This window comes from Nomascus leucogenys, chromosome 8, assembly GCF_006542625.1.
Source record: "Nomascus leucogenys isolate Asia chromosome 8, Asia_NLE_v1, whole genome shotgun sequence".
Classification (NCBI taxonomy): domain Eukaryota; kingdom Metazoa; phylum Chordata; class Mammalia; order Primates; family Hylobatidae; genus Nomascus; species Nomascus leucogenys.
In genome coordinates this window covers 102,995,782-103,021,852 of record NC_044388.1, presented here as the reverse complement: position 1 = coordinate 103,021,852, position 26,071 = coordinate 102,995,782, and the positions used below count along the sequence as shown (strand labels likewise).

The window sequence follows — 26,071 nt, the reverse complement described above, 5'->3', positions numbered from 1 at the left end:
TTTGCTCTAGCAGCATTTTTATTTACAAACAGCAATGTCCATTGACTTTATTTATACCATAAAAAAGCCATTTACAAGCAAGAAACAGGAATTCAGAACAAAATTAAGCAGCACTGAAATATTCATGTCACAAATCTAAAACAAAGTGAATACAAGAGTAAAATATCATTTGAATAAATAGTCTTAAATTCATGCTATAAAATAATCCTTAATGGCAAGTTACTAGTTGATACAGCATCCGCTTAGCTAGCTTCATTTACTTCATATGGTGATGAAGTGTGGAGTTGTGAGGTTACCAGTTTATATTGCAAGATAATGACACTGTGTTAAGTCATTCAAATTGCTCAACCATTTATAACGGAAAAAAATGTTAGCCCTACTAATAAAAGTGGTGAGAGAGATGGTTTTCACATTAGGAAAATGGTCATTCTCAAACAAACCAGGTAAGTTTACCTCTTACAATAGTCAGGGCAGCAACCAAAGGCTTGGGCAGCAAGTCCAAAGGTTGAATTCACAGCATACTTGTCACTGAGGGGCAGCAAGAGGTCTGTGGACTGAATCTGCTACAAGGAGAGCCAGGCAAGGTTGACTCCAGGACTTGATCAAGAACTACAACAGCCCTGTCTGTGCCAGACCCAGGGAGGAAACCAGAGAAAGCAGGTTCTCTTCTGGGCTGAGAAGTCAAGCACTGGGCAGAAACAGTGGGAACACTCTGGCACTTACTGAAAAAGACGCATGTGACATGTGACAACCATTACAAATTTGGAACAATGTGAATGACTTTTCTGAACTTTTAGTTCAGTTGCACTGAGTAATATGAAATCTATGATTTATGAACTAGATAGTTTCATATAAAGAATTTACATAATTCCCCAATACTTTCATATATAAAATTTAATAAATAACCCTGACCAGTCTAGAAGCACCATTCAAGGGGCATGTGCCCTTGGAAAATAGTTTAGGTGTTGCATATTTGAGTCCCTTTCAGTGGAGGCTTCACAGGAAACCATTACAGAATTTAACAATAACGAGGACAACAACAACAAAAATCACAGTAACTAAGAGAAAAGGTCGATAAAATAAAAGACATTGATCTCTTTAAAGTAAAGCTCATTCACATAGATGATTTTCCCCCCAGCCCTTGTTTTGTGTTCCTGCAAATTTTTCCTAGAGTCCAGGCTGTAAGAACGAAAATAAAAACAAAACCACACACAAAATATGCAGGCCTATATGGTCTGGGCTAAGGGAAAAACAAAGAGTTGGTTATATTTGCTATCATTAGAAAAGACATTTACTCATGCTCTGGAAGATTTAAAAATTATCATTTTCGTTCTACAGTATATTCTGCTCAACAGTGAACCGACAGTATCCTTTCTGCTGTTTAAAAAAACAAAAAAAAACTAAACTAAAAAAAAAAAAAAAAACAACAACAACAACAAAAAACACAACTGCCAAGGCAGGGCCAATTGGTTGGGAGGCTTTTTCCACTGACCAAAAAATTAACTTGTCTCCATATACTGTATTTACAAATATAATTTCTAAATGTATTTACAGCTTTAGTAGAAATTAGAGGGTAGAGAACTGATTAGAATGAAAATAACTGTTTAAAACCACAAACATTAGTAAAAGTATAAAACTCTTTGTCTTCACAGTTTGTAATAACAGGCTAAATATCTCTAGAAAAAGGACGCTGTCACTGTCTTCACATTGTCTAATATTGAAAAGGTAGCTCAAGAAGAGACTCAATTATGAACAAGCCTATATGAATTCAGGATATATTTTACTGTAAAAGATTTCTTCACATATCACTTTATCTTAATTGATTTCTGCATCTGTTATAAATGAAACACCTAACCTAAAACTGTACAGAAATAGGGACTTTACTTTCCAAAAAGAGTTGCTCTAAGGAGTTACACAGCGTACTTCGTCTGCGGAGACGTGAAGTGAACTTCAGGGAGAGAATATTTCGGTTCTGTGGTCATGTTAATCCTCCTGACACATCCTCATGCGGCAAGGCACAATTAATTGCTGCTGCCCGATCTGAATGGAGTTAATCTCTCACCAGTCACACCCCTGGGAAGCATGACAGTGCGAACGCTCAGAGAGGCTACACAGCTCCGTGCTGGCCTAGGCGCTGCCTCCCTCGAAGCCCTGCGGAACTTTACAGTACTGTGTTATGGCTTGAGAATTCATTCTTAACACTGCGAGCAGTGGAAAGGGTAAAGTGTTAGCAACATGAATGGGAGCAAGTGGAACTTGCAAAATGTGGAATCATGATTCTTAGAGAGAAACTCAATCAATTTTCTGCCCCTTAACAGTCCCATTACAATGTTTGAACCTGAACTGTACAATCAAAGCAATGGATATTTTTGTCAAAGACAATTTTGGATAAGTCACTCTTTGGTAAACTCAAACCAGTTAAACAGATTCACAAATACAAAGAACTCCAGGTAAATAAGGTTAAGACGGACAATGCCAAGAGCCAGGACGCTGGAGGTGCCCGCGCCAGGTGCCCTCCCTCCTCACTGTCTCTCATACCACGGAATGCTCTGGAGACCTCGCTGAAGGCCCCAAGCCTGAGTGAAAAGGAGGTTCCTTCCCTGAGCTTGACCTCTTATGTCCTTGGATTTGGGCATTTCTTGTCACAAACTTAACTTGTATCACAACACAAATTTTTTGCATTCAATTAAAAAAAATCAAAACCAAACTTACTCATGTAAGGAAAAAAAAAAACCACAAACATTTACCTGAAACCCCAGAACATATTTAAATGGGTAAACACTTGGGGTCCAGCCTCCCCTTGAGGCACCGGGCTTTAACAGGAGTTGAACAAGTGCTTCAGGGAGAGAACGACCCTCTACTTAGGCAGTTTGACGAGGAAAAAGGCATATACTATATACCCGATTTAGCAAAGCCGCTCCTCGGGAGCAGCGGGATTAGAGTGTAATCTGTAGGGAGTTAACACTGATGTGTAGCGCAGCAGTTCACACGTGAACAGATCCTGTGTGCTAAAGAGATGCGACTGCACAGCTGCCACCCCTGGGGGCTATTACACACAAAGGGCTTGAATGACTTTTTTTTTTTTCTCAAAACAAAAAACAAAAACAAAAACAAATCCACCATTGGTATTTTAGGAGCCAAAAAAGCACAGAAAACCAGCAAACATCTAATTCTGTATTCCTTTAACTTCTAGACTCTGAAGCTGGTCCTTCGTTCGTTTTTCTTTTAGGTGGCTGCACTGTTCTCCTATGGAGGTGCACTGGTTGTGCGTCTCAGAGCCCAGGTTCTCAGGCAGGTACCAGAACGCTGACATCCCACAGGCAGCCTGCAGCACAAACTCACCACCAAAACGCCTACAAAATTACTCTCTGCCAGAGTTTACAGTACCGAAGCAATCTTGTAAAGCCTGTTTGTGTATGTGAACACAATACAGAACTGAAGACATTTCTGAAAGTACTAATAAAACGTTATTCAAACAGGACTCAGGCATCTTTTCATACAGTAACGTGTTTGCCAGCACGTGCTTTTGAGGTCTCTTTTCAAGCTATGAACTCGAGAGAGGAAAACAATTATAATTCATTATTACCATCAGATTTCACATTTTCTACAACTATACTGACCTAAAAAGACACTTAACAAAAATAGCACCACATGACCAAAAAATGGTGACACACAGATTTGGTGACACACAGAGTATCTTAGAGGGCTTTTAAACTGTTGGTTCTTTAAGCAGGAAACACTGAGAGAGTGGGGGAGCCACTGAGGCTCTCATTAGCACACACAATACTAAGATAGATATATTGCTTGCAATTCCCATAGAGTATAGCTTTACAAAAAGTACAAATTCTAAGTTCTGCAGTTTCCCTGGGAACTGCATGTAGAAAAAGTTGCTGTGCACCTGAACTGGCTGTTTGAAGAGAAAGAAAAAAAAAAAAAAAAAACCACAACACTGCTTGGAGAATTTTGTAGACAGAACTACAAATCCCTTTCCTTAAGTGCGAGTGAGTACTAACTCATGATAGAGAGTGATTCGATTTAGTTACCTGGTATGTATGTTTCTACAGTACGGAATGAAGGTAGATTTGTAGGCCAGTAAAAACCTTGAAAACCACTGCTCCTTTGGGGTTGGCTAATATAACACTACACTATGTAAAAAGGTCAGCACCACAGGTCATCCAGCTCACCTGCTGGACAACTAACAAAAATTCCGAACGGTTTCCAACTAGAGTTGAAGAAATTTTATGGCATTTGGTTTATGTATTTGTTATGAAGCAGAGCTGTGAACACTGTGATTTGCTTTGCTTGCTTTTGGACACAATGATTAATATAAACCTACTAACATTCTTTTGTAAGGGAAATGAAGGGGCAAAACCCTAACATATTAGGTAGGGATGAGACAGACTCAGAAGCCCTGTTCACATTGTATTAAATTATATATTCCTCTTACATTCACCTCAACCAGAATAAAATCAAATTTGAGAATGTATATATACTATATATATAATAATAGTTTTATTATATATATATATAAATTGTCTAACTACCCCCTAAAAGGAATTTTAAATTAGAAAAGGTTACCCATTTGTATCAGCTGACGGCATCCTAATCTCCCTCCGTGGAAGTGCACTGCTGCCAGCGCACACAATGAGAGAGAGTATGCCTCTTGGCAGAGAATGGAGGGTCAACCAGTTGGCATAGCTAAATCACTGGCAGATTTTGGATTAAGAGTTCAGCCAAAGAGGAATACTGTCAGCCTGTGTTTTCCCTGGATGCGTTGCCCTTCATGCTTTGAGCTCCTTCGGGGAGGGAGGGCAGGGGAAAGGATAAACACAACGAAGTGTTCCATCCAGAAACTTTAGAAAAACTGCCAAGAGACCAAGAGATTTCCAGATGGTTGGGAAAACCAAAGATTACAACAAAGCAAATCACAAATATGCATTGATTAATGTGCTTTGTTTGGGTGCACTTCTTTACCATCTTAATCGGGAGCATCAGACACCGTGTGAATTTCCATCCGGGAATCTAGGCCCATCTCTGAGGCTGATGCGTCATTTTCTAGTTTCTGTTCCACATACACATCTGTTCTCTCAGGGGACTCAATGCGACTCCTGACTTCAGCAACGCCTGGGTGGTTTTTCCGCAGGTGCTGGTTGAGGGTACCTTGGAATGGAAAGCACTTCCCGCAGATCTCACAGCGGAATGGTTTATCATCTGTATGGCCCCGGATGTGGTACTCCAGTTGGTCCTTCCGCGTGTACTTCTTCCCACAGAACTTGCACACAAAGGGGGTGATTCCCATATGGAGTCGCATGTGCCTGTCAAGGCTTCCTTTCTGGTTGAAGGACTTTCCACAGTAAATACAGATCAACCTCTCATTGTACGGGTACCAATGCCCTCTCGCACTCCTCTCCCGGGGACTGCTCTCATACCCGGGGTTGTTCATCATGGCTTCACTGTCAGAGCCCTGCACCAGGCCCTGCAGGTCACTGTGCAGGTGGACAGACAAAGCCCGCTTCTGGCGGGCACGCCCTCCTCGGAAACAGCTCAGCATAGACCTGGATGGGCTGGAATTACTCAAACTTCCAAAAGCTTCTGATACATTGGTTGGCTGTGAGGCTGCTTGGGAATAGGAGTATGCGTGCTGGAGCACAGAACCATAGGAGCCCACATTCACTGCCACAACTTGTTCCCCATCAACCATCTCGGTGTGGTACCCATCGTCACCCAGGGAGGAGCTGTCGGAACAGCTGGGCCGGTCGGACTTCTCCATCTTCACTTTCACCTCGGTGATCTGGCTCTCCCTCACCAATAGGTCTCCTTGCTCATGGTCTCCCTCTATCTGAATCTCATATTCAGAAACGCTCCCACTGCTCCCGCGGTCTGAGTGCCCCTCCTCCTGTAAGCGGCTGCGCAAAGCTTTGCTGGGGGTCGTCTCCATCCGGAGGTCACTGCTTGCGGTGGGCTGCCGTCCCTGAGAGCAATATGGAGGAGAGATCTCCACTGGGTTGGCAAAGAAGCTGCTGTCTTTCACTCCGTTTCGACTCTCGGGATTCTCTTCAGCACCGACGGTAACAGAGTCAACATCTCCAACGCTGATTTTGGAATGGATGCTCTCTAGGATCTGCGTGCACTTGTCAATGACACACTGCATCTGAAGAAAGCTGGCTGCAGTCAGAAAACTGACAACATCCTTCAGCTGCAAGGACATTCTTCCAGTGTAACAAAAAGAAAGCAACTGCTCAAACACATTGGGATTTTTAATCACTGATATTGACAAGCCACTCATGGTACTTAACGCTGAATGGTCCCGGAAATATGGGGAGCTGGCAGCAAGGACTGCTTTGTGGGCTCGGAATGGCTGACCCTGAATGTGTACAATGATGTCACATAGTTTCCCCTGCAGGCGGAGTTCGTTTAGCTGGCTCAGAACGGTGCTGCTGTACTCGGGCACATCAAACTGAATAAAACTGCTGCTGTCCATTTCTACTGACATGAAGCGTACTCTGTGGAGAGAGAGAGTTTGCATCATTCACCAATGACTCCTCACTAAGTACAAGTGGCATAAACATAAGCTTACAACGACAATACCATTGTGGCTATCATACCTCCTAAAATCTACCTGAAGCATTCTTCCCCTTGTTTTAGTCTTTCATGTTTTGGTTAATTCACCTAAAGCCAAATAAACTAATGATCAATTAGCCTAGTGTCATAATTGCCTAATATTCATCTTGATCAAAAGTAAAATATTTTACACATAGTAGGACTATTTTGGCTCTGACTGAGAAATTGGTCTCCTTTTAGGAAAAATATTTCCCCATTTCAAGTACTTTTGAGGGTTTGAAGTACTTTGTGAAAAATAACTAAATTCAGGCCAGGCGCAGTGGCTTACACCTATAATCCCAGCACTTTGGGAGGCTGAGGCAGGCGGATCACTTGAGGTCAGGAGTTTGAAACCAACCTGGCCAACATGGTAAAACCCCATCTGTACTAAAAATACAAAAATTAGCCTGGTGTGGTGTTGTGCACCTGTAATTCCAGCTACTTGGGAGGCTGCAGCAGGGGAATCACTTGACCTCAGAAGGCGGAGGTTGCAGTGAGCCGAGAGCACACCACTGCACCCCAGCCTAGGGGACAGAGTGAGACTCCTTCTCAAAAAAAAAAAAACAAAACTAAATTCATCTAAAAATGTTCTGCCTTACTTGTGTATTTCTGATTGGTATTTTTCAACTCTGTAGCACACTGGATACAATAAATGGAGCTAAACTCTTTTCAGTATTAGTGTCTTGATTTGTGTGTTTGCCCTTCAGCTCTGTACACCTTTGTATCTCTTTTGGGTTGGGTTGGTTTAGCTGAGACTTACTATGCTCAGTCTCCTTCAGCGAAGAGTTGTTATTACTTTTTTTTTTTTGAGACAGAATCTTGCTCTGTTGCACAGGCTGGAGTGCAGTGGCGTGATCTTGGCTCACTGAAACCTCTGCCTCCTAGGTTCAAGCAATTCTCATGCCTCAGCCTCCCGAATAGCTGTGATTACAGGCATGCGCTACCATGCCCAGTTAATTTTTGTATTTTTAGAAGAGACAGGATTTCACCATGTTGTCCAGGCTGGTCTCCAACTCCTGACCTCAGGTGATCTGCTCCCCTCGGCCTCCCAAAGTGCTGGGATTACAGGCAACGGTCACCACACCGGCCTATTATTACTATTTTTTATTAGAGATGAGGTCTCATTATGTTGCCCAGGCTGGTCTTGAACTCCTGAGCTTGTGATCCTCCCGCCTCAGCTTCCCAAAGTGCTAGGATTACAAGTGTGAGCTGCCACACCCGACCAGTGAAGAGTTATTTTAGACAATATTTTATTTTGTTTATTTTTACAGATGGAGTCTCGCTCTGTCGTCCGGAGTGCAATGGCATGATCTTGGCTCACTGCAACATCTGCCTCCTGGGTTCAAGCGATTCTCCTGCCTCAGCCTCCTGAGTAGCTGGACTACAGGCGTGCACCACCACACCCAGCTAGTTTTTGTATTTTCAGTAGAGATGGGGTTTCACTACGTTGGCCAGGCTGGTCTCGAACTCCTGACCTCAAGTGATCTGCCTGCCACAGCCTCCCAAAGTGCCTAGATAACAGGCATGAGCCACCGCGCTCTGCCAGGACAGTGTTTTTAAACAGTAGTCATTTTAGACAACAAGAGTGAAAAGGGTGATGGACACATCAAAAGGTATCACCGTCTACTAGCGCTCACAGCTGTGGCACACCTACAACAGGTTTCCTTCCTGTGGCCTAAAATCTGCAGCACCAGACTGCTCAGAACTACTTAAGTATATACAGCCCCGGCTCCATCCTCTGATGGAAACACAACAAAACCAGATCTAACAATTATATTTTAAAACCTGACCAACAGAAATGTAAACACCTCCTAAGTATTAGATCAGAAAAAAATCTAAATGGAATAAAACTACTTAGACAATGAGAAAACTCGTAAAATCTGGGTTTAGGAATGAAGTTTACTCACGTCTTCAACTTACTTGAGAATGTATCTCCAAAAAAGAGATGGACAGATATGTGATAAAGCAAACACAGTAAAATGTTAACAATTGTAGAGTCTACATGGTGAATATCTGGGCACTTATTGTGAAATTTTCTCACCTTTTCTGTTTGAAGTTTTTCAAAATGAAATGTTGAGAGTTTTGAAAAAAAGCTGTAACAGGAAAAGTCAGTGCCTTAAGAGTTTTTATCACTAAACAATAAATACTAAAAACAAGTGAAATGACTGAACTCAGGAGGTCAGAAAAGGAAAAACAAATGATGCCCAAAGACAGTAAGAAAATAACTAATACGGAAAAACAGCACATAATCACAGATGGAATTTTTAAATTTCAAGACAAGACAACGTGTAACTAAATCTAAGACTCTCACAGGAAAGGATCAGTTAAATGTGCCTAGATCATGTCCGAATTTTTTTTTTATCACATCAAAATTTGAGTTAAAACATTTTAGTCGAAGAGGAATACTGTGCCCTTATTTATCCTAGATTTATGATTGAAATCAATTTGAAATCTGTATGAAATGAACATATTTTTAGGATAACATAAATTGGCAGAACTAAATAAGAAACAGAAGTGCCAAGGCACAAATGATCTTCAGGCCGTTCACACTGTTCTAGATGCATGTAAAAACATTTAAAGCATCTCAGTTCATATGGCACAAATCTGATACCAGAAGATGACAAATAGCAGAAAGAAGAAAACTGTCTACTTCATCTAAATAAATAGATTTTAAAGTCTTAACAGAAATGCTAGCAAATACAACCTATTAAAATAATATATTATGACCAAGAACAGCTGTTTCACAAATGTAAGGATGTCTACATGTTCAGAAATAAATAGACGAATATAAGTTGCAACATCAATAAGTACAGGAGAAAACCCATATGACCAAATCAATACTATGTAAAAAATGCATGTGAGAAAAAGGTAAATGCCCTTTAGAGTAAGGCAAAAATACTCAATAGGCTAGAAACAGAACAATACTTTCTTAATACAATAAAGTGTATCTACTACAAACCAATAGCAACATCATCCTTAAAAAGGAAACACTGCATATGTTGGTATACTTAATAGGGAAAAGAAGGAAGGAAGGAAGGGGAAGGGGGAAAGGGGGAAAGGGGGGAAGGGGGGAAGGAAAAAAAAAGGAAACATGATGTCTGCATTTCCCAAAATGCATTTAGTAGAACCCAAGCCCAACAGCTAGCCCCAATATCCTCACCTCCTAGGGATTAAAACACACATTAGCATAATATCCCATCAGAAAAGTCCTGCGGACAAGAATCCTGCTTAACTCAGCAGTTCGCAAACTCATTTAATGGTGGAACTGTTCTCTCAAGGTACACATATTAATATTCCCAAGAATGAGTGTTCCCTGGAGCATACTTTGGTAAAACTTTAGTACAGTCACTCCCATCAGTGCCTGGGAAGATATACAAGGTTATCTGCCATCACGACTCTCACTTAACATTATTTCAGAACTTCTAACCAAAGCAACATTAAGGCAAGTAGCCATTAAAAAAGAGACAAAATTACTATTACATGTAGATATAATATGCAGATTATTATACAGAAAACCCAAGAGAATCACTTGGAAAATGTCAGAATCGGCATCTACTAAGTAGAGGTTTCAAAAAATTATACATAAAAAACAGGTAAGATAATGACAATAAGGTGCAACCAACAATATAGCAACAGGAACTAGAAAATACCTAGGGGTGGGGGAAGATAAGCAAAAAACAGGGTCAACAAGAAAAATACAACTTATTTTAATATGGACAAAAGCCTGTATAAATGAAGAGAGAGAACATGCTTCTGGCAGGATGATTCAATACCATAAAGAAAGACACTCTCCCCCAAAATTAATTCATAAATATAACATAGCCTGATGAAATCTTTTCTTAGAAACCTGAAAAAATGATTTTAAAATTCATCTAGAACATTGTGGTCCAACATAAATATAAGACACTGCATGTGTAATTTAATGCTTTCTAGTAGTTACAGTTTTTAAAAGTTAAAAAAAATAAATTGTAGTAATATTTTATATAACCCAATACATCACTGCAGCATGTAATCAATATCAGAAAGTTAAGACATTTTACATTCTTTTCACACTAAGTCTCTGAAATCTGATGTGTATTTTACACACAGCATGGCTCAGTTTCGACTAACCACATTCCACGTGCTCAACAGCTGCATGTGGTCAGTGGCCACCAAACTGGATAGTGCAGATCTAGAATACTAAAGAAATTTTAGAAATAGACAAATACAACCAAACTTATAGATGTCAAAATATATGATTGGGCTACAATTCATCGGCTAAGTATGTATTAAGTGTCAGGCACTGGGGATCCATCAGAGTTTTAATTCTCTCATCATAAATCATGATAAAAGCTATGAGATCTTTCATGATGGGGGAGCGGTCAGAGAAGCCTACGTGAACAACTGCTATTTTAAATAAGAACTAAAGGACAAGTAAAGGTTAGTCGGATACATGTGGGTATCAGGGTGCTGCAGGGAAACTGTCCAGACGGAATCACACGTACAAAGGGTTGGGGAGGAAGGACGTGCTGGAAATGTGTGCACAGCTGGAACAAGGCGCAAGGGGTAGGACAGAAGCCACGTGAGGTTGTCAAGGTAGAAATCAGACTGAGATGGCCTCATGGGCCATTTCAAGTAAGTAAAAAGGGGAGAATTACTGAAATAGATGCTGCTTAGAGAATTTGAATTAATAATAAATTTAGATCCTTCTTCACAGCATACCCCAAAATAACCTCTAGACGTTTTTCTAAGCACACAAAGATACCAGAAGAAATGTAGGTTTAACTACAGAAGAAATACAACTTTTATATATCTAAAAAATACTTTTTAGCAAAAAACAAAACAAAACAAAACACTGAGGTAGAAAACAATAAAAAATACTTAGAACATACACAGCAGAGGCCAGGGGCGGTGGCTCACGCCTGTAATCCCAGCACTTTGGGAGGCCGAGGTGGGTGGATCACCAGGTCAGGAGATTGAGACCATCCTGGCGAACACGGTGAAACCCCGTCTCTACTAAAAATACAAAAAAAAAAAAAAAATTAGCCGGGCATGGTGGCGGGTGCCTGCAGTCCCAGCTACTCGGGAGACTGAGGCAGGAGAATGGCGTGAACCTGGAGGACGGAGCTTACAGTAAGCCAAGATCGCAAGATCGCGCCACTGCACTCTAGCCTAGGAGACAGCAAGACTCCATCTCAAAAAAAAAGAACATACACAGCAGTCTCTCACAAATCAATAAAAGCCAAATGTAACAACTGAAAAACGCGACTATGTATGTATTTCTTTAAAAAGAAATAAAAATAGCCTTTACACGTAGAGAAAAAATGCTTAGGCCGGGCACAGTGGCTCACACCTGTAATCTCAGCACTTTGGGAGGCTGAGGCGGGTGAAATCACCTGAGGTCAGGAGTTCGAGAACAGCCTGACCAACCTGGTGCAACCCTGTCTCTACTAAAAATACAAAAATTAGCTGGGCGTGGTGGCGGGAGCCTGTAATTCCAGCTACTCGGGAGGCTGAGGCAGGAGAATCTCTTGAACCCGGGAGGCGGAGGTTGCAGTGAGCTGAGATTGCGCCACTGCACTCCAGCCTGGGCAACAGAGCAAGACTCCGTCTCAAAAAAAGAAAAGAAAAAAAAAATGCTTAACAACTTCATCAGTAAACAAACATCGATATGAGGCCAGGCACAGTGGTTCATGCCTGTAATCCCAGCACTTTGGGAGGCTGGCTGAGTTAGGCGTATTGCTTGAGCTCAGGAGTTCGAGACCAGCCTGGCCAACATGGTGAAACCCTGTCTCTACCAAAAATGCAAAAATTAGTCGGGCAAGATGGTGGGCGCCTGTAGTCCCAAGTACTCGGGGGGCTGAGTACTGGAGGTCAAGGTTACAATGAGCTGAGATTGTGCCACTACCCTCCAGCCTGGGTGATAGAGTGAGACACCGTCTCAAAAATAAATAAATGCATAAACATGAGACAAAATACTTCTTTCTCAAATTGGCAAAGCTTATAAAAATGTAACTCAGCTGGCACCTAACAAATAGGCAAATGTTACCTACTGATCATAGCATTCTCATGACACGGGGCGTGTAAATAGTGACTTTTGGAATGCAAGGACAAAAGCAAGGTGGGTTCAGGCTTTTTAAAGGTGTGGACTGCAGGGTGAAAACCAGTACAGAAAAGAATGCAACAGAGCATTTCTGAAATAGAATGTACAACTGAAAGCGGCTTCCCAATGAGGCTTCCTCCTCCTCTGTGTGGTTTTTTCTTATCTACTTCTCAGAAGAAAGGTGGAGAACTACACTTGAAAGATAATCACTGAGAAAAACGGAACGCCATGATTAACACCTAAGAGTGGGATTCCATTTTTCTGCAATATGAGAAAGGAAGTGCTTTGCTCTCCTCTCCCTTACATTAACACTTCCTTTCCACAGTGACAATGAGATTCAAAGATTCCCCCTTAGAGCTGCTAACAAGCCACACTCTTGAACAAGAAGCTTCTAAATGACTGGCACATAGTGAACTTACAGTTAATTTCAGTCTGAGCCATATGACCAACTAAAGGAAGAGAAACTCATCATCGATCACAAGTTCTACACTCCACGTGTGGATTTATCAGGTCCAGTGATCCCAGGATAGAGGTCAGAGCCTCTTATGTAGGCACAATTCAAGTTCAAATGAGATCCTCTATCCCTCTGTACTGGCAGCTTTACAACATGGACTACTCCCTGGTTTCTTGAAGGTCTTGATTTTCTCCCCTGCATGGAATGTCAGTGGGCCTACACCTAAGTTAGATCAATTTTGAATTACTTTTTTTTCTTAGAGACAGGATCTCACTCTGTTGCCCAGGCTGGAGTACAGTGGCACAATCTTGGCTCACTGCAGCCTCAACCTCCTAGGCCCAAGCTATCCTCCCACCTCAGCCTCCTGAGTAGCTGGGACTATAGGCACACACCACCATGCCCAGCTTTTAAAAAAAAATTTTGTAGGCTGGGCGCGGTGGCTCACACCTGTAATCCCAGCACTTTGGGAGGCTGAGGTGGGTGGAGCACCTCAGGTCGGGAGGTCGAGACCAGCCTGGCCAACATGGCAAAACCCCATCTCTACTAAAAATACAAAAAAAAATTAGCGGGCATGGTGGCGGGCGTCTGTAATCTCAGCTACTCGGGAGGCTGAGTATTGCTTGAACCCAGGAGGCGGAGGTTGCAGTGAGCCGAGATCGTGCCATTGCATTCCAGCCTGGGCAACAAGAGCGAATTTCCATCTCAAAAAAAAAAAAAATCTGTAGAGACAGGGTCTCACTATGTTGCCCAGGCTCGTCTCGAATTCTTGGCCTCAAGAGATCCTCCCACCTCAGCATCCCGAAGTCCTGGAATTACAGACATGAGCCACTGCACCCGGCCAATTTTTAATTAATTTTATCTTTAAAATAAAATATATGCATATGATAGAACTTCAGATCATAGAACAGAAATAATAAAACTTTCCCCCAGCCCCTCTTCCAAAGATAATCACTGGTAGGAGGGAGTTTTGGGGTATTCTTTCAGAGAAAATTTTCAACATCTATCAGCATAAACTGTTCTGTACCCTACTTTAAAGAAATGTATTTAATATACCTTAAAATCCTTCCGCCTGTAATCTCAGCACTTTGGGAGGCCGAGGTGGGCGGATCACGTGGTCAAGAGATCAAGATTACTAAAAATACAAAAATTAGCTGGGCATGGTGGCACACACCTGTAATTCCAGCTACTCGGGAGGCTGAGGAAGAAGAATTGCTTGAATCTGGGAAGGGGAGGTTGCAGTGAGCCAAGATTGCACCACTGCACTCCAGCCTGGCGACAGAGTGAGACTCCGTCTCAAAAAAAAAAAAGAAAACAAATCTTTCCATAGCAGTACACACACATTGACCTATTTTTTTCTAACTTCACAGTATTCCACGGATGGCTATATCACAACGTACTTAATCAGTTCCCAGTTGATACTAAGATAGCCATTACAAACTCAAAATGTCACCCCCACTCCACACACACACACACCCCTCAGTTACATCTTGGCTTTCTTATGTAAGCAAATCTGTAGCCTCAACTTCGAGCAGAATTGTGGTAAATTTTTCATTTCAGTTGATAATGCCAAATTACCCTCTAAGAGGTAGCAGCAATTATCTGTTCACAGGGAAGGGCCTCCTTCCCCATAACCGCCAGCAATGGGTATCGAACCTTTTCACTTTTTCAGCCAAACTGATAGATGAAAGATGTACCTCATTGTTTTGATGTGCTGCCTTTTTTTTTTTTTTTTTTTGAGACAGAGTCTTGCTCTGCAGCCCAGGCTGGAGTGCAGTGGTGCAACCTCCACTCAAGGCAACCTCCGCCTCCCAGGCTCAAGCGATTCTCCTGCCTCAGCCTCCCTAGTAGCTCAGACCACAGGTGCAAGCCACCACGCTTGGCTAATTTTTGTATTTTTAGTAGAGACGGGGTTTCGCCCTGTTGGCCAGGCTGTTCTTGAACTCCTGACCTCAGGTGATCCACCCACCTCGGCCTCCCAAAGTGCTGGGATTACAGGCATGAGCCACTGCGCCCGGCTGCATTTGTTTAATTATAAATGAGGTTGATGTCTTTTCCCATGTTTAATGGCAATTTGTCTTAAGTTTGTCTTTGAACTGCCTACTCATATCCTTTGCCCTTATTTGCCTTTTTTATTGATTTGTAAGAGCTCTTCGCAAATTAAGGAAATTAGCCTTTTGTCATGCGCTGCAAGTATTAGATTTAATTGCAATCACTAAATGGCACACTGACTGGGAATTTAAATTATTTTTCCTACATTTATAGGAAATATTCACTCAATATCAATCTCTTACATAAAGAAAACCAAAGGGAATTCAAAGATGAATACAAGTCCCAGTCTTGCAGTTTGATAGAGGCTTAATGCAGATTCCTCCCCACTCAGAGAGAGATGGGAATGGAATTCATTTTTGATAATACAGAGTAGTGATTTATATTAGTTTTTCATTTAGATTAAGTTTGCAGCTGCCTCAGAAAACAATAATGAATTTGATTATTCCACTCACTAAAACCATCAGAACCAGGACTCTTTAATTCAGGAGATTAATCATAGGTGTTTCTGTCACATTATTCTAGGCAAAAAAACCACACCCAAATTAGACATTTACACTGCTATTATTTTAATTGAAAAAACAAGCACATACAAGCTGGATTTATTTTCAGTATCAATATGTATTTTAACAAAAATTTTGTTTTTGTTTGTAAAAACTATACTCTGGAAAAAGAACGTGAAATACTTCTTTTAAAAAATACACATGGATAGAACTTTGTTGAAATGGTTTTTTGTTAAGTTCAAAATTGTCACCTCCTCAACTTCTTCACAGGTCTCTTCTGTTCACTCAATCAATGGAAAGACAATCTTTCTGCTCTTTCAATTTAATTTCTTACTTCCGCATTCTTACTTTCTTACAAAGAAAGAGAATAATTTCACACCTGTGGAATAGCTTTCACCTCACTCGCAGCCTCTGCTGTGACCACACAAGGCCACCACTGGTCTCCCAGGTAGCTTCTGGGAAGGACCACCTCTGATGTGGGCAGGACTGACATTCTCCTACTTCCAGGCACCCAGCCGCCCCCACACCAGCCTGGGCTACTGTAAAAGGGGATGACTGCCCCTGCTGCCACACCCCTCAGCCTTCCCCCTTTACTTGGCAGAGTCACTCCACCACCATCATCATCCGTGACCAGCTTTTATTGAATGTGTGATACATGCCAGGCATGTCGTAAATAAGGCTTAGGATGCAGTATGTCTCTGAATCCTCCCAAGCTGCCCCTTAAGGCAGGTACTATTGCTCCCATTTTAAAGATGGGGAAACCAAGGATCCAAGCAGCTGACTTTCCCAAGACCCTTCTGAAGTGTGCGCGTCTAGGCCTCCACACAACAACTCCTTATCCCTAGCGAGCATGCCCTGTGTTACATTCCTGCCCTAGGACAGTGTCAAGGAAAGGGATGGAGATGGGGTGGGGGATGCGGGTGCGCAAACATCCTCCCTATTGCTGCCCAGAATAGAGAAGGCAAATGAGGGCATTTTAGTAATATCCATCAAGATTACATCTGCATATTCGCTGTGACCAAGCAATTTCAGCTGTAGGAGTTTAGTGAAGCACTCTCTTTGTAGAGCAAAATCTCCCTCTTTTCTAGACCAGAATCACTGGCAGAAGGGTTATGAGGAGAAAAATGTTCCAGGTGGGCCCCGCAGCCACCATGTATCATGCCCTCCATATTCACAGCTTTGATCCCCCTTTCCTCCTCAGAGCCCCGGACCCTGGCTCACTCTACTTGCTTTAAATAAAAAGCTATCTTTACATGCGAAAGCCTCAATTAATTAGAAACCACAGATCTAGGGCTCAAGTAAACCGGTCTTTTTGGTGTTTGAAGGTGAAAGTCACAGAGAGCAGATGCTGCCAAGAAGACACAGGGTTCAGCCCAAGTTCAACAGAATTCAAAGCAGCACTGAGACCGGTGCCCTGAAAGCAACAGCAAACTGTGAGGGGCCCTCCAGGACTGACCAAGCAGTGACGAAGCCAAGTCTGAAAGCACCAGAGGATGGCAGACACGGAAGCCACACTGCAAAGGTGAGCACAGCTGAAGGCAAGCAGCTTTGGGAGAAATGAACACACGCTGCGGAGTGATGGCCAGCTGGGCAACCAGAGCAGGAGGCCACTCACACAGTGAGGCACTGTGGGTACAAGCCACAGGGAGAGCGGCACTGCCTGGAAATGACCGCACGAGCCATCCTGGGACACTCCTCCCACAGACCTGAAGTCCAAAGCCAAAGCGGGGGCTCTGGAAATAAGCAGGCATGGATGCGCTGAAAAGAAAATTAAGGTCTGATGCGAGACCGTATGACGACAGGCTTGGTAAGTAATGCTGCTTGACATCTTCGCAAGATCCCACTCAAAAAAGCTACAGAATCCGTCACTGCACCCATGCATCAGGACAGCAAGAGGCTGCTCTCCAACAACACACAAGGGAGAGACACCCCCAATCCAGGTTAACGCATTTCACCCAAAGGGGCTTAAGAACAAAAAGCCACTCGACAAAGACAGGAAAAGCAAGCGACCATCATGTCACATTCACAGCTGATGCTGAGAAGGGTGAACAGAAACCAGTGACTCAAGCCCCTGCTCTTCCATTCAGCTCCCCACCCTCACTGAGTTAGTAAAAGAGGCAAAAAGGCAATAACGGCCCTTATATGTAACATTAGAGGGTCACATAAAATACCATGGCCCACCAATGGCAAACACAGCTCCTTTGAATTTTCAAAGGTGTCACATGTTAACCAATTTCTTATAAAGCACCAAGGAATGTATGGAGGATCTTATTACTTTCCATTTAATGCCATTCTATTCCTATGCCAGTATTTTTAAAAGATTTATCACCAAAAAAAAAAATGAAAGAAAACATAGGTGAATTTATTTATAATACTGACATAAAGGCCTTTCCAAGCATGACATAAATCTCAGACGCCACAAAGGCAAAGACAAATACATTTGACAACACAAAAGTATATGACAAAAAAAAATACCCCTTTTCCCCAAAAGCCAAAAGATAAATGATATATTGAGGAAAAATATATGCATATTTGACAAAGAACTACTTTCCAAATTCCTTAATTTATAAATCAAATTAGGTGACATACACAAAAAAACCCCTAAGAGAGAATGGGCAAAGGATACAAACAGCTCAAAAAAAAAAAAAAGAAAAATGACAAAAAAAGAAGCAAAGATGCTAAAATTTACTTCTGATTAAAGACGTTTGAAATACAAAAAGAAAAAATAATGAGATACCATTTTTAATCCATCAGCCTTGCACAGTTTAAAAGCGCTGGCAAGTGTAGTCCTGAGGAATGAATAATTTGGTAATATCTATCAAAATGTAAAAGGCATTTACCTTTTGTTCCACAAATAACGGGGAGGAATTAAGCCTACTAATATATAGGACATACGAAAGTGTAGGAGAGACATATGAGAATGACCACTAAGAATTTTTCTTTGCTATAGCAAAAACAAAAAGAACTCCCAAAGGAAACTGGTTTCAAAAAATATAATCAACAATGAAATACTACGCAGCTATTAAGAAGAGTGGGTAGATCTGTATGCTTTGATAATGGAAAGAGTGCTAAGATTTAGCCAAAAACAGCAAGATGTAGACTAATACGTATGCATATATGTCATTCCCTTCACGTACATTTTGTAAAGGAATTATATTATGTTGCTTGCTGTATCCATTTTGGAAGGAACCGTGTGGTACTATTAATGGTGGTCACTGCGGGGAAGGACTAAGGAGAGGGAAGGGAAACAGACTTTATTTTATACCTTTGCATTTAAAAAATCATACAACTGTATTATTCTCACTAGAAGTTTTTTTTAAGACATGTAGGTTAGTACCTACAAATATATAATTTTTTAAACCAAAGAATCTGGAGGAGAAAGATGGGCTACAAATGGATAATTATTACATCAAGCAGACAGTTATAGAGGCAGAAACAAAGAACTACAAGGAACAATACAAGGCTGATTACTTTTGACCAAAAAGATTTTTAAAAAATCAAAATAGAACAAACGAAAACTTCATGGAGGAAGATATTTTTGAACAGGGCCTTGCATTTCAAAGGGAAAAGAAAGAACACTCTAGACAGAAGGAAAAGCAGGAACAGGGCACAGGGGAATGCAAACAGACAGCGTCTGGGGTAAAGCAGGCAGCATGTAGTGGCCCCAGCTCAGGGACAAGGAAGGCCATGGAAGAAGAAGGCCACAGCTGGAAGGTGGAGGGCCTTGAACACTCAGAGAACTCAAACAGAATTCTGGCGGCAGCACCTGGAGACTGAGGCATGGTGTCTACTCGGAGGCCATTTAGCTCAGCCAGGACAAGCTGGGCTCAAGTTTTTCACAGGGTCGTGGGAAATACGGGGCTGGAGCTAGACAGCAACATTAGACCCGAAGATACTGATTTGGGAGTGACCAGGTACTGACTGAGGATCGTTGTGGTAAAATGAGGTTACTCAGGGAGGGAAAAAAAGAAAGAGAAGGCTGAGAATAGAAAGGGTGTTTGCTCCTAGAAAAGAGGAATGGAAACACAGCACCTGACGAAAGGGTGCTAGCCCTTCATCTAGCCCTCCCCTCAAGCCTTTCCATTGACTAGTTTTGTTTTTGTTTCTGTTTTGTTTTGAGACAGTCTCGCTCTGTGCCCAGGCTGGAGTGCAGTGGTGCGATCTCAGCTCACTGTAACCTCCGCCACCCAGGTTCAAGAGATTATCATGCCTCAGCCTCCTGAGTAGCTGGGATTACAGGCATGTGCCACCACGTTCAGCTAATTTTTGTGTTTTTAGTAGAGACAGGGTTGTACCATGTTGACCAGTCTGGTCTCAAACTCCTGGCCTCAAGGGATCCGCCTGCCTCATACTCCCAAAGTGCTGGGATTACAGGCATGAGCTACTGCGCCCGGCCCCATTGGCTAGTATCTTTAAGTAAAATTCTGCACCACGTATTCTGTTAAGCTGTGAGGAAACGAAACAATGGAAAACTAATGACATCCTCTCACACTGCTGACCCATTCTGCAGACAACCTAAAAATAAGAAGGGACTCTCAGATGCCATCTGGGCAAAACACCCACCTGGGCCTTAAAATCTCCTCTGCAGCTTTCTTGGATAAAGACTTGGAATTGTCTCCACATATCAACAACCAGAACAAAAGCAGAAATGTAAAAGCTGAACAATTAGAAATGTGCTGATTCTGTGAGACTCCTCGCTGTTGAGCTTCCACTCCTGGCGGTGAGCTCTATGAGGGCAGGGACTGCGTGCCCAGAGCCCAGCAGTGTGTCTGAGGCAGAGAGGCTCTCAGTACATGTCAACTAAAACAAGCTGGTGGCTCAAGATCCATGGACTGCCACTACAGCCGCACCCTCGGCTCTGAACTTTTCCTTCTGGAGACCCCAGAGATGCGGGATCATCTCTGCCAACAGCAAAATCTAGCAAGGTGGCTTATTCCAACCTAACCCATAAACAGTCTAATTTGCTCCACAAGATGCTACACTTTGTTTAAAAATATCCAGTTACACTTCCAAGAAAAGAAAGGAAAGTTACAAATTTGGAAGTTGTTTAAGGCACCAGGAGGTACCTATTATTCTCAATCAAGATGCTCATGATTCCAAACCCAGATTTGCACCTGCTGGCTTCAGTCATTTGCTGATACCTGAGACACGGCTCAAACTAGGCTTTCTCTGGCAGGCATCAGAAACCTGAAGATCCCTAATTTTCATTTTCATATGAAGTCATTAAAAAGACCACAGATTGAAGCACTGCAGACAAAAGGCATGGTAACAGAAGTAACAATTACATAAAAATAACTTTTCTAGGTATTTCTGCCTGGGTCTAGATTAAAACCAAAATTGAGCTGTCATGAGCTGCAATCTAATCTTTTAGAAAGCAGTAGTCAAATAACACCAGGGCTGCGTGAAACATTCTGGTGCTACTGAAACCCAATGCAAGAAAAAAAAATAAATAAAATGGCATTCTGTGATGGATATTCATGAAGCACTCATCCTAATTTAAAAGAAAACAAGTTTAGAGTTCTTACTGCATTAATTCATGTGAGCCTGAAAGAACATTTTTATCCAAACTGTTACATTTCCTACCAAGGCGTTAACATTCTCCAGGTCTGCTCAGATACACTAATTCCAAGAGGGTGCGATTTGTCTTTTAGTCAATGCAAAACATCATCAGAAGCTTCTTCTGAGCTTTCCAAGCAGGAGAGGAATTGCCTCTTTAATTTTACTAACAATGACAAGGACTAACGGTCAGTAGGCTCCTACTGTGTACAGTATGGTAAGTAAGCTCTTAGACGACACTAAGAGGCTGCAGTTATCCCCATTCTACCAGACGAGGAAGCAAACTCAGAGAGGCTGAGAAACTTACCCAAGGTCACTCAGCTAATGACTGGCTGAGCCAGGATTTGGACCTAGATTTGTCAGTCTCAGACTCAGAACTCTTATCTCTTGTAAGAGTAAGATTTTAATCCAGGCCTACTGGTGAGATGCAGGATTTTTATTGGTGCTGGATTCTTACTGATCAACTCCGAGTAGAAAGAGAATTCTCATTTAAGGATGTTCCGCCACACAGACAAAGTCAGGCTGGGTCTGACACTGTGATGATTAAGGGGTCACAATATGTTGTACTTCAAGTGGTTTGCAGCCATTTCTTTGCAAAATGTCCATTATTTTTACTTCTGTCAGTGAAGCAGGCAAAAAGATGTTTCATATTTTAATCATTAATTGAGAGGATTTGTTTCAGATAAAAGAATAAGCTTTCTTAAGGCAAATAACGAAAAAATATTAAGGCACAGAATCTTATCTGCTTACTGCTGGCTAGCATTTCAGGGGCACTGGCCCTGGAAAATACATTAAGTCCTGCCTCTTATGACAAAAGGATTAGAAAAGCTCACCTTGACTTGCATTCTTCCATGAGGTTTTCCTTGCCATCAACATCAACCAGAAAATAACCATTAGAAATTTAACTGCGTTCAGTTGATGACCTTCACTAAGCTAAATTCAGCAGTTTGTCAGCTACAAAACATTAAATAGACACAATTAAGAAGTTTGAAAAACATTAAGCAGAATTTAAACTAAAGTAACATGAACATTAATGGGAAGAAAACGTAACTAGATTCATGGTACTGACATTTTAGACAAGTGCTTCAAATGGAAGGCAAAAGTGGGGGGACACAGAGGTGCAGAAATCCAAAACTCAGTAGGTACACAGTTCAGCAGCTTATCATTTCTCCACCTTGATAAATGTACACCCAATAATGACAGTAACAATAATGAAAATGTACTAAGCAGTTACTAGGTGCTGCACATTTTTCTACTTCGTTCCATTTTCGTTTACAGTTCACAGTAACCCTATGAAATGGATTTTATTATCCTCCACACTGCAAATAAGAAACGGAGGCTCAGAGGCATTAGATAAATTGCTCAACTTCATAGAGCTGGTAAGTAGACTTGCTAGGATTCAAAACCAGGTCTGTCTGATTCCAAAGCTGCTCTTCTTTCCCCATAGCCTCCGAATGAAGAATCACATGATTTTTATCTTTTTCCATGATCAGAGGGAAACGTTTTAAAGTTTCAAAAGATTCGTTTTGTGCTTTCTGCACCCTAAGAGAGCAAGCTGAAAACATCCACCTTGAATGGTAGCATTACATATCACTTATATACGACACAGAAAGCTGATAAAAACAGATTCTCCTTAAAAAAAAAAAAAAAAGGCAAATTACAAAACAAAACAAAAAGTTGTTTACCAACAAAAATCAGGAAGTATTTGAATACCTATTATAGAAGTCCAGCCCCAGTATTAGATACTATAAGGGCTCCGAGAGGAATATTAAGACACCATGCCCTTAAAAAAACTCCCGCTCCAGTTGGGACAAGAACAAGTTCAACACCCAAGGAACAAGTGCTGAATCCGAGTGCCACAAAGCCATGGGGGCAGGGAAGTCAGGGAACACCCTCTGGAGGAAGTATATCTGCAGCAGGGGCTTGAAGGAAGTGAAATGGAGAATTTGCACAGAAAAGAAAAAGGAGGCCAGTGCTTCAGAAGGGGGAACAACAGAAGCAAAGCCCAAGAAGCCGTAACTAACTCAGTTCTGCAGGGGACAGACTTGGAGAAGCAGAGAATAAGGTTCAGGTAGGTGGGGTGGGGCCAAACCACGGAGAGTCTTGAAAAGACAGGGTGGGCGGTGGCTGGACCCACAGTGGCAGGCAAGAGGCCACTACTCAGCTTTGAACAGTGGTATAACTGCCGTGGCCTCTTAACTGATATCCTGGCCTCTAGCTTCTTCACCAATGCTTTCAGTAGTTTCAACTTTGACCTAGTGTTTGAGTTGAGGAACTAGCCCCGGCCCACCTCTCCTCCTACTTCCCTCCTATATGAACCCTTCTCTGCCAGGAGACTGGTCTATTCACTAACTCCATAGGATCACTGGGCCTGATTCCTCTTTTCCTATCTGAATGCTACTCATCCTTTAACACCCGGCTCAAATCCCGCCCCCTCACTAAACCCTCCCTAACCACTCGGCCTACAGTGACCTCCATCTCTCCTTCTTAATTCTATAGCACACGGCCTTGTCTCATCAAAATTACCTTTTCATAGGTAATGTCTCAGCACCCTGTGTAAAGCTGCTTGGAGACTGTAAGTGTGCCTTCTACTACTTTCCCACCACATGGAACAGCATCTTGCCATTTAATAAGCAAGCAAGCACTCAACTATTTTTTGACTTCCTATAGTAAGTTTGGCTTTAGCATAAAGGAAGGATGGGGGAGGGGGGAACCTCTGGAGTCAGAGACCAGCTAAGAAGCTGTTGCAATAATCCAGATGTGAAGCAAAGAGGGCCTGGACTAGGGAACAAAGAGAATATGGGCAAATATAAACAACAAAAAATTCTGCATGCAAAAACTCGGCGGAATGTGATTAACTACTACTAGGGACAAAAGCAAGGGATGAATGAGGATTAAGGTGAGGTTTAAAAAACGCTTCTTGAAATCATTTTAAAGCCTGTCTGAAACAAAATGCAGTAAGTGGCTTAAAAAGTCCACACTGACAAAGTCTTCAGCGAAACTGCCCAGTATCTTGAATCAGGGACAGCCCTTCCAATTTGAGACATACACGGAATGGCAGAGCCAGAAGGGTTCTTAGAGAGTTAAATGAAACCCTCAATGATCACATGGGGAAACTGAGTCCTAGCATGGAAGGGGCTTGCGGAAGGCCTCAAGACAGACTCCCAGACGAGTGCCGCCCTGAAAGCACAGCCACTTGGCCTAGAAGGGCACTGTTTACACCCCCGGTCAGCCCCAGCCCAGCCCTCTGCAATGGCAGGACCAACTGAGCGCGAGTGACCATGGAGACGTCTGGGGCCAAGCGCAACCCGTCGCCGCCGCCTGTTTACCTGGAGGAAGGCGGTGGCGTGAGGCAGCGGCTCCGTGGCAGCCACCCGAAGGGCCGACCCCTGGCCCGGCCGGCTCTCCAGGGAACTCAACCATCTGCCCTCTCTCCCCGTACAAAAGGGAGCGCCCCCAGGGCTAGGGGCCCGGAAGCTGGGGATCCCGAGACGCCCCGGGCGGAGGCTGGGGAGCCCAGGGCAGCTGCCCGAGCTCGACCCTCAGCCGGGCCAGCGGCGCCCGGACTCCAGGACCGAGCACAGTTGGCCCCTCGGGGGCGCGCGCCTGACCCCAGCAGGTGCCCGGGGCCTCCGGACCCCGCCCGGCCTTGGCTCCCGCCCGCGCCGGCCGCCTGCCCGCGGGACTGACCAGGCGCGGAGGCTCCCGCCCCGCCGCGCCCAGAGGGAGCCGGACAGCGGCCCGGGGACTGCCCCCCGTCCCGCCTGCCCCGCCCGCGCCTAGCCCGCTGCTCGCCGCCCCCGGCCAGCATGCCTCACCTGCCCAGAGCGCCGCGCTCACATCGCCCGCCCGCGGCGCCCCCTCCGCCGCCGCCGGCGCCAGGCCCGTCCCCGCCGCTCCGGCTGCCGCCCCAGCCCGCGCCCCCCGCCCCCGGAAGCGCTTCCCGGCCCCGCCCCCTGGGCGCCCGCGCTTCCGGGCAGGCGCCGACCCGGGTGGCGGCGCTGCGCGGCGGACCTCTCGCCAGGGCCCGGAGTCCTGAGCCCGCCCGGTTGTCGTCCCAGAGCCTCGCCGCGGGCGAGCGGCAGCCTTGGTCTGGACCCCGGAGTCCCGACTCCGGGGAGCGGCGTCGGCTCTGCCTTCAGCCCGCGCTCTCCTCGGCGCCCCCTGCTGGCGGAAGGAGGGCGGCGCAGTGGGGCGCGTTTCAGGGGCTCCCGGAATCAAACGGGTGGGAGAGAACCCAGGACCCTCGACCCCCTCAGCACTGGGGGACTGCCTCCAGCCCAGCCCTCCCTTCCAAGACCCTCCCTCCTGCATCTCTTCAGGCGCTTGCCACGCACCCGAGCTGCTCCTGGCAGGGCAGCTGAAAGCAGCAAGGTGCAGTGGTTAGCAGCAGGGCTCTGGGGACCTGTCATAGGGGGTCCCCTTATGACCTTGGGCAGGTTTTCTCTCTCTCAAAACGGAGGTGGCTCCCGCCTGTAATCCCAGCACTTTGGGAGGGCAAGGCGGGAGGATCACTTGATCCTAGGAGTTTGAGACCAGCCTGGGCAACATAGGGAGACCCCATCTAACTTTTTAAAACTTAGCCAGGCTTGGTGGCACATGCCTGTAGTTCCAGCTGTTGGGGAGGCTGAGGTGGGAGGGTCGCTTGAGTCCCGGAGGTCGAGGCTGCGATGAGCCATGATCGTGTCACTGTACTTCAGCAGTGGTGAAAGAGCAAGACCCTGTCTCAAAAACAAAACAAAACGGAGGTGAAAATTCCCAACTCACTGTTATAAAACCCATGTCACAGAGCATGCCTCAAAAAATGTGCATTTCCAGACCCTTGGGGAC

The 26,071-nt window shown here is 43.8% G+C and overlaps 1 protein-coding gene across 1 annotated transcript; it reads right to left on the bottom strand.

Moving 5' to 3' along the window:
* Positions 1 to 25,094, bottom strand: ZBTB34 (zinc finger and BTB domain containing 34). The gene is made up of 3 exons (XM_030817831.1): positions 25,060 to 25,094; positions 22,075 to 22,195; positions 1 to 6,503 (listed from the first exon to the last, which is right to left on the bottom strand). Exons 2-3 carry the CDS (start codon positions 22,092 to 22,094, stop codon positions 4,979 to 4,981), a joined length of 1,545 nt encoding a protein of 514 aa, XP_030673691.1. The 5' UTR covers positions 22,095 to 22,195; positions 25,060 to 25,094; the 3' UTR covers positions 1 to 4,978.
* Positions 25,095 to 26,071: the final 977 nt, after the last annotated feature.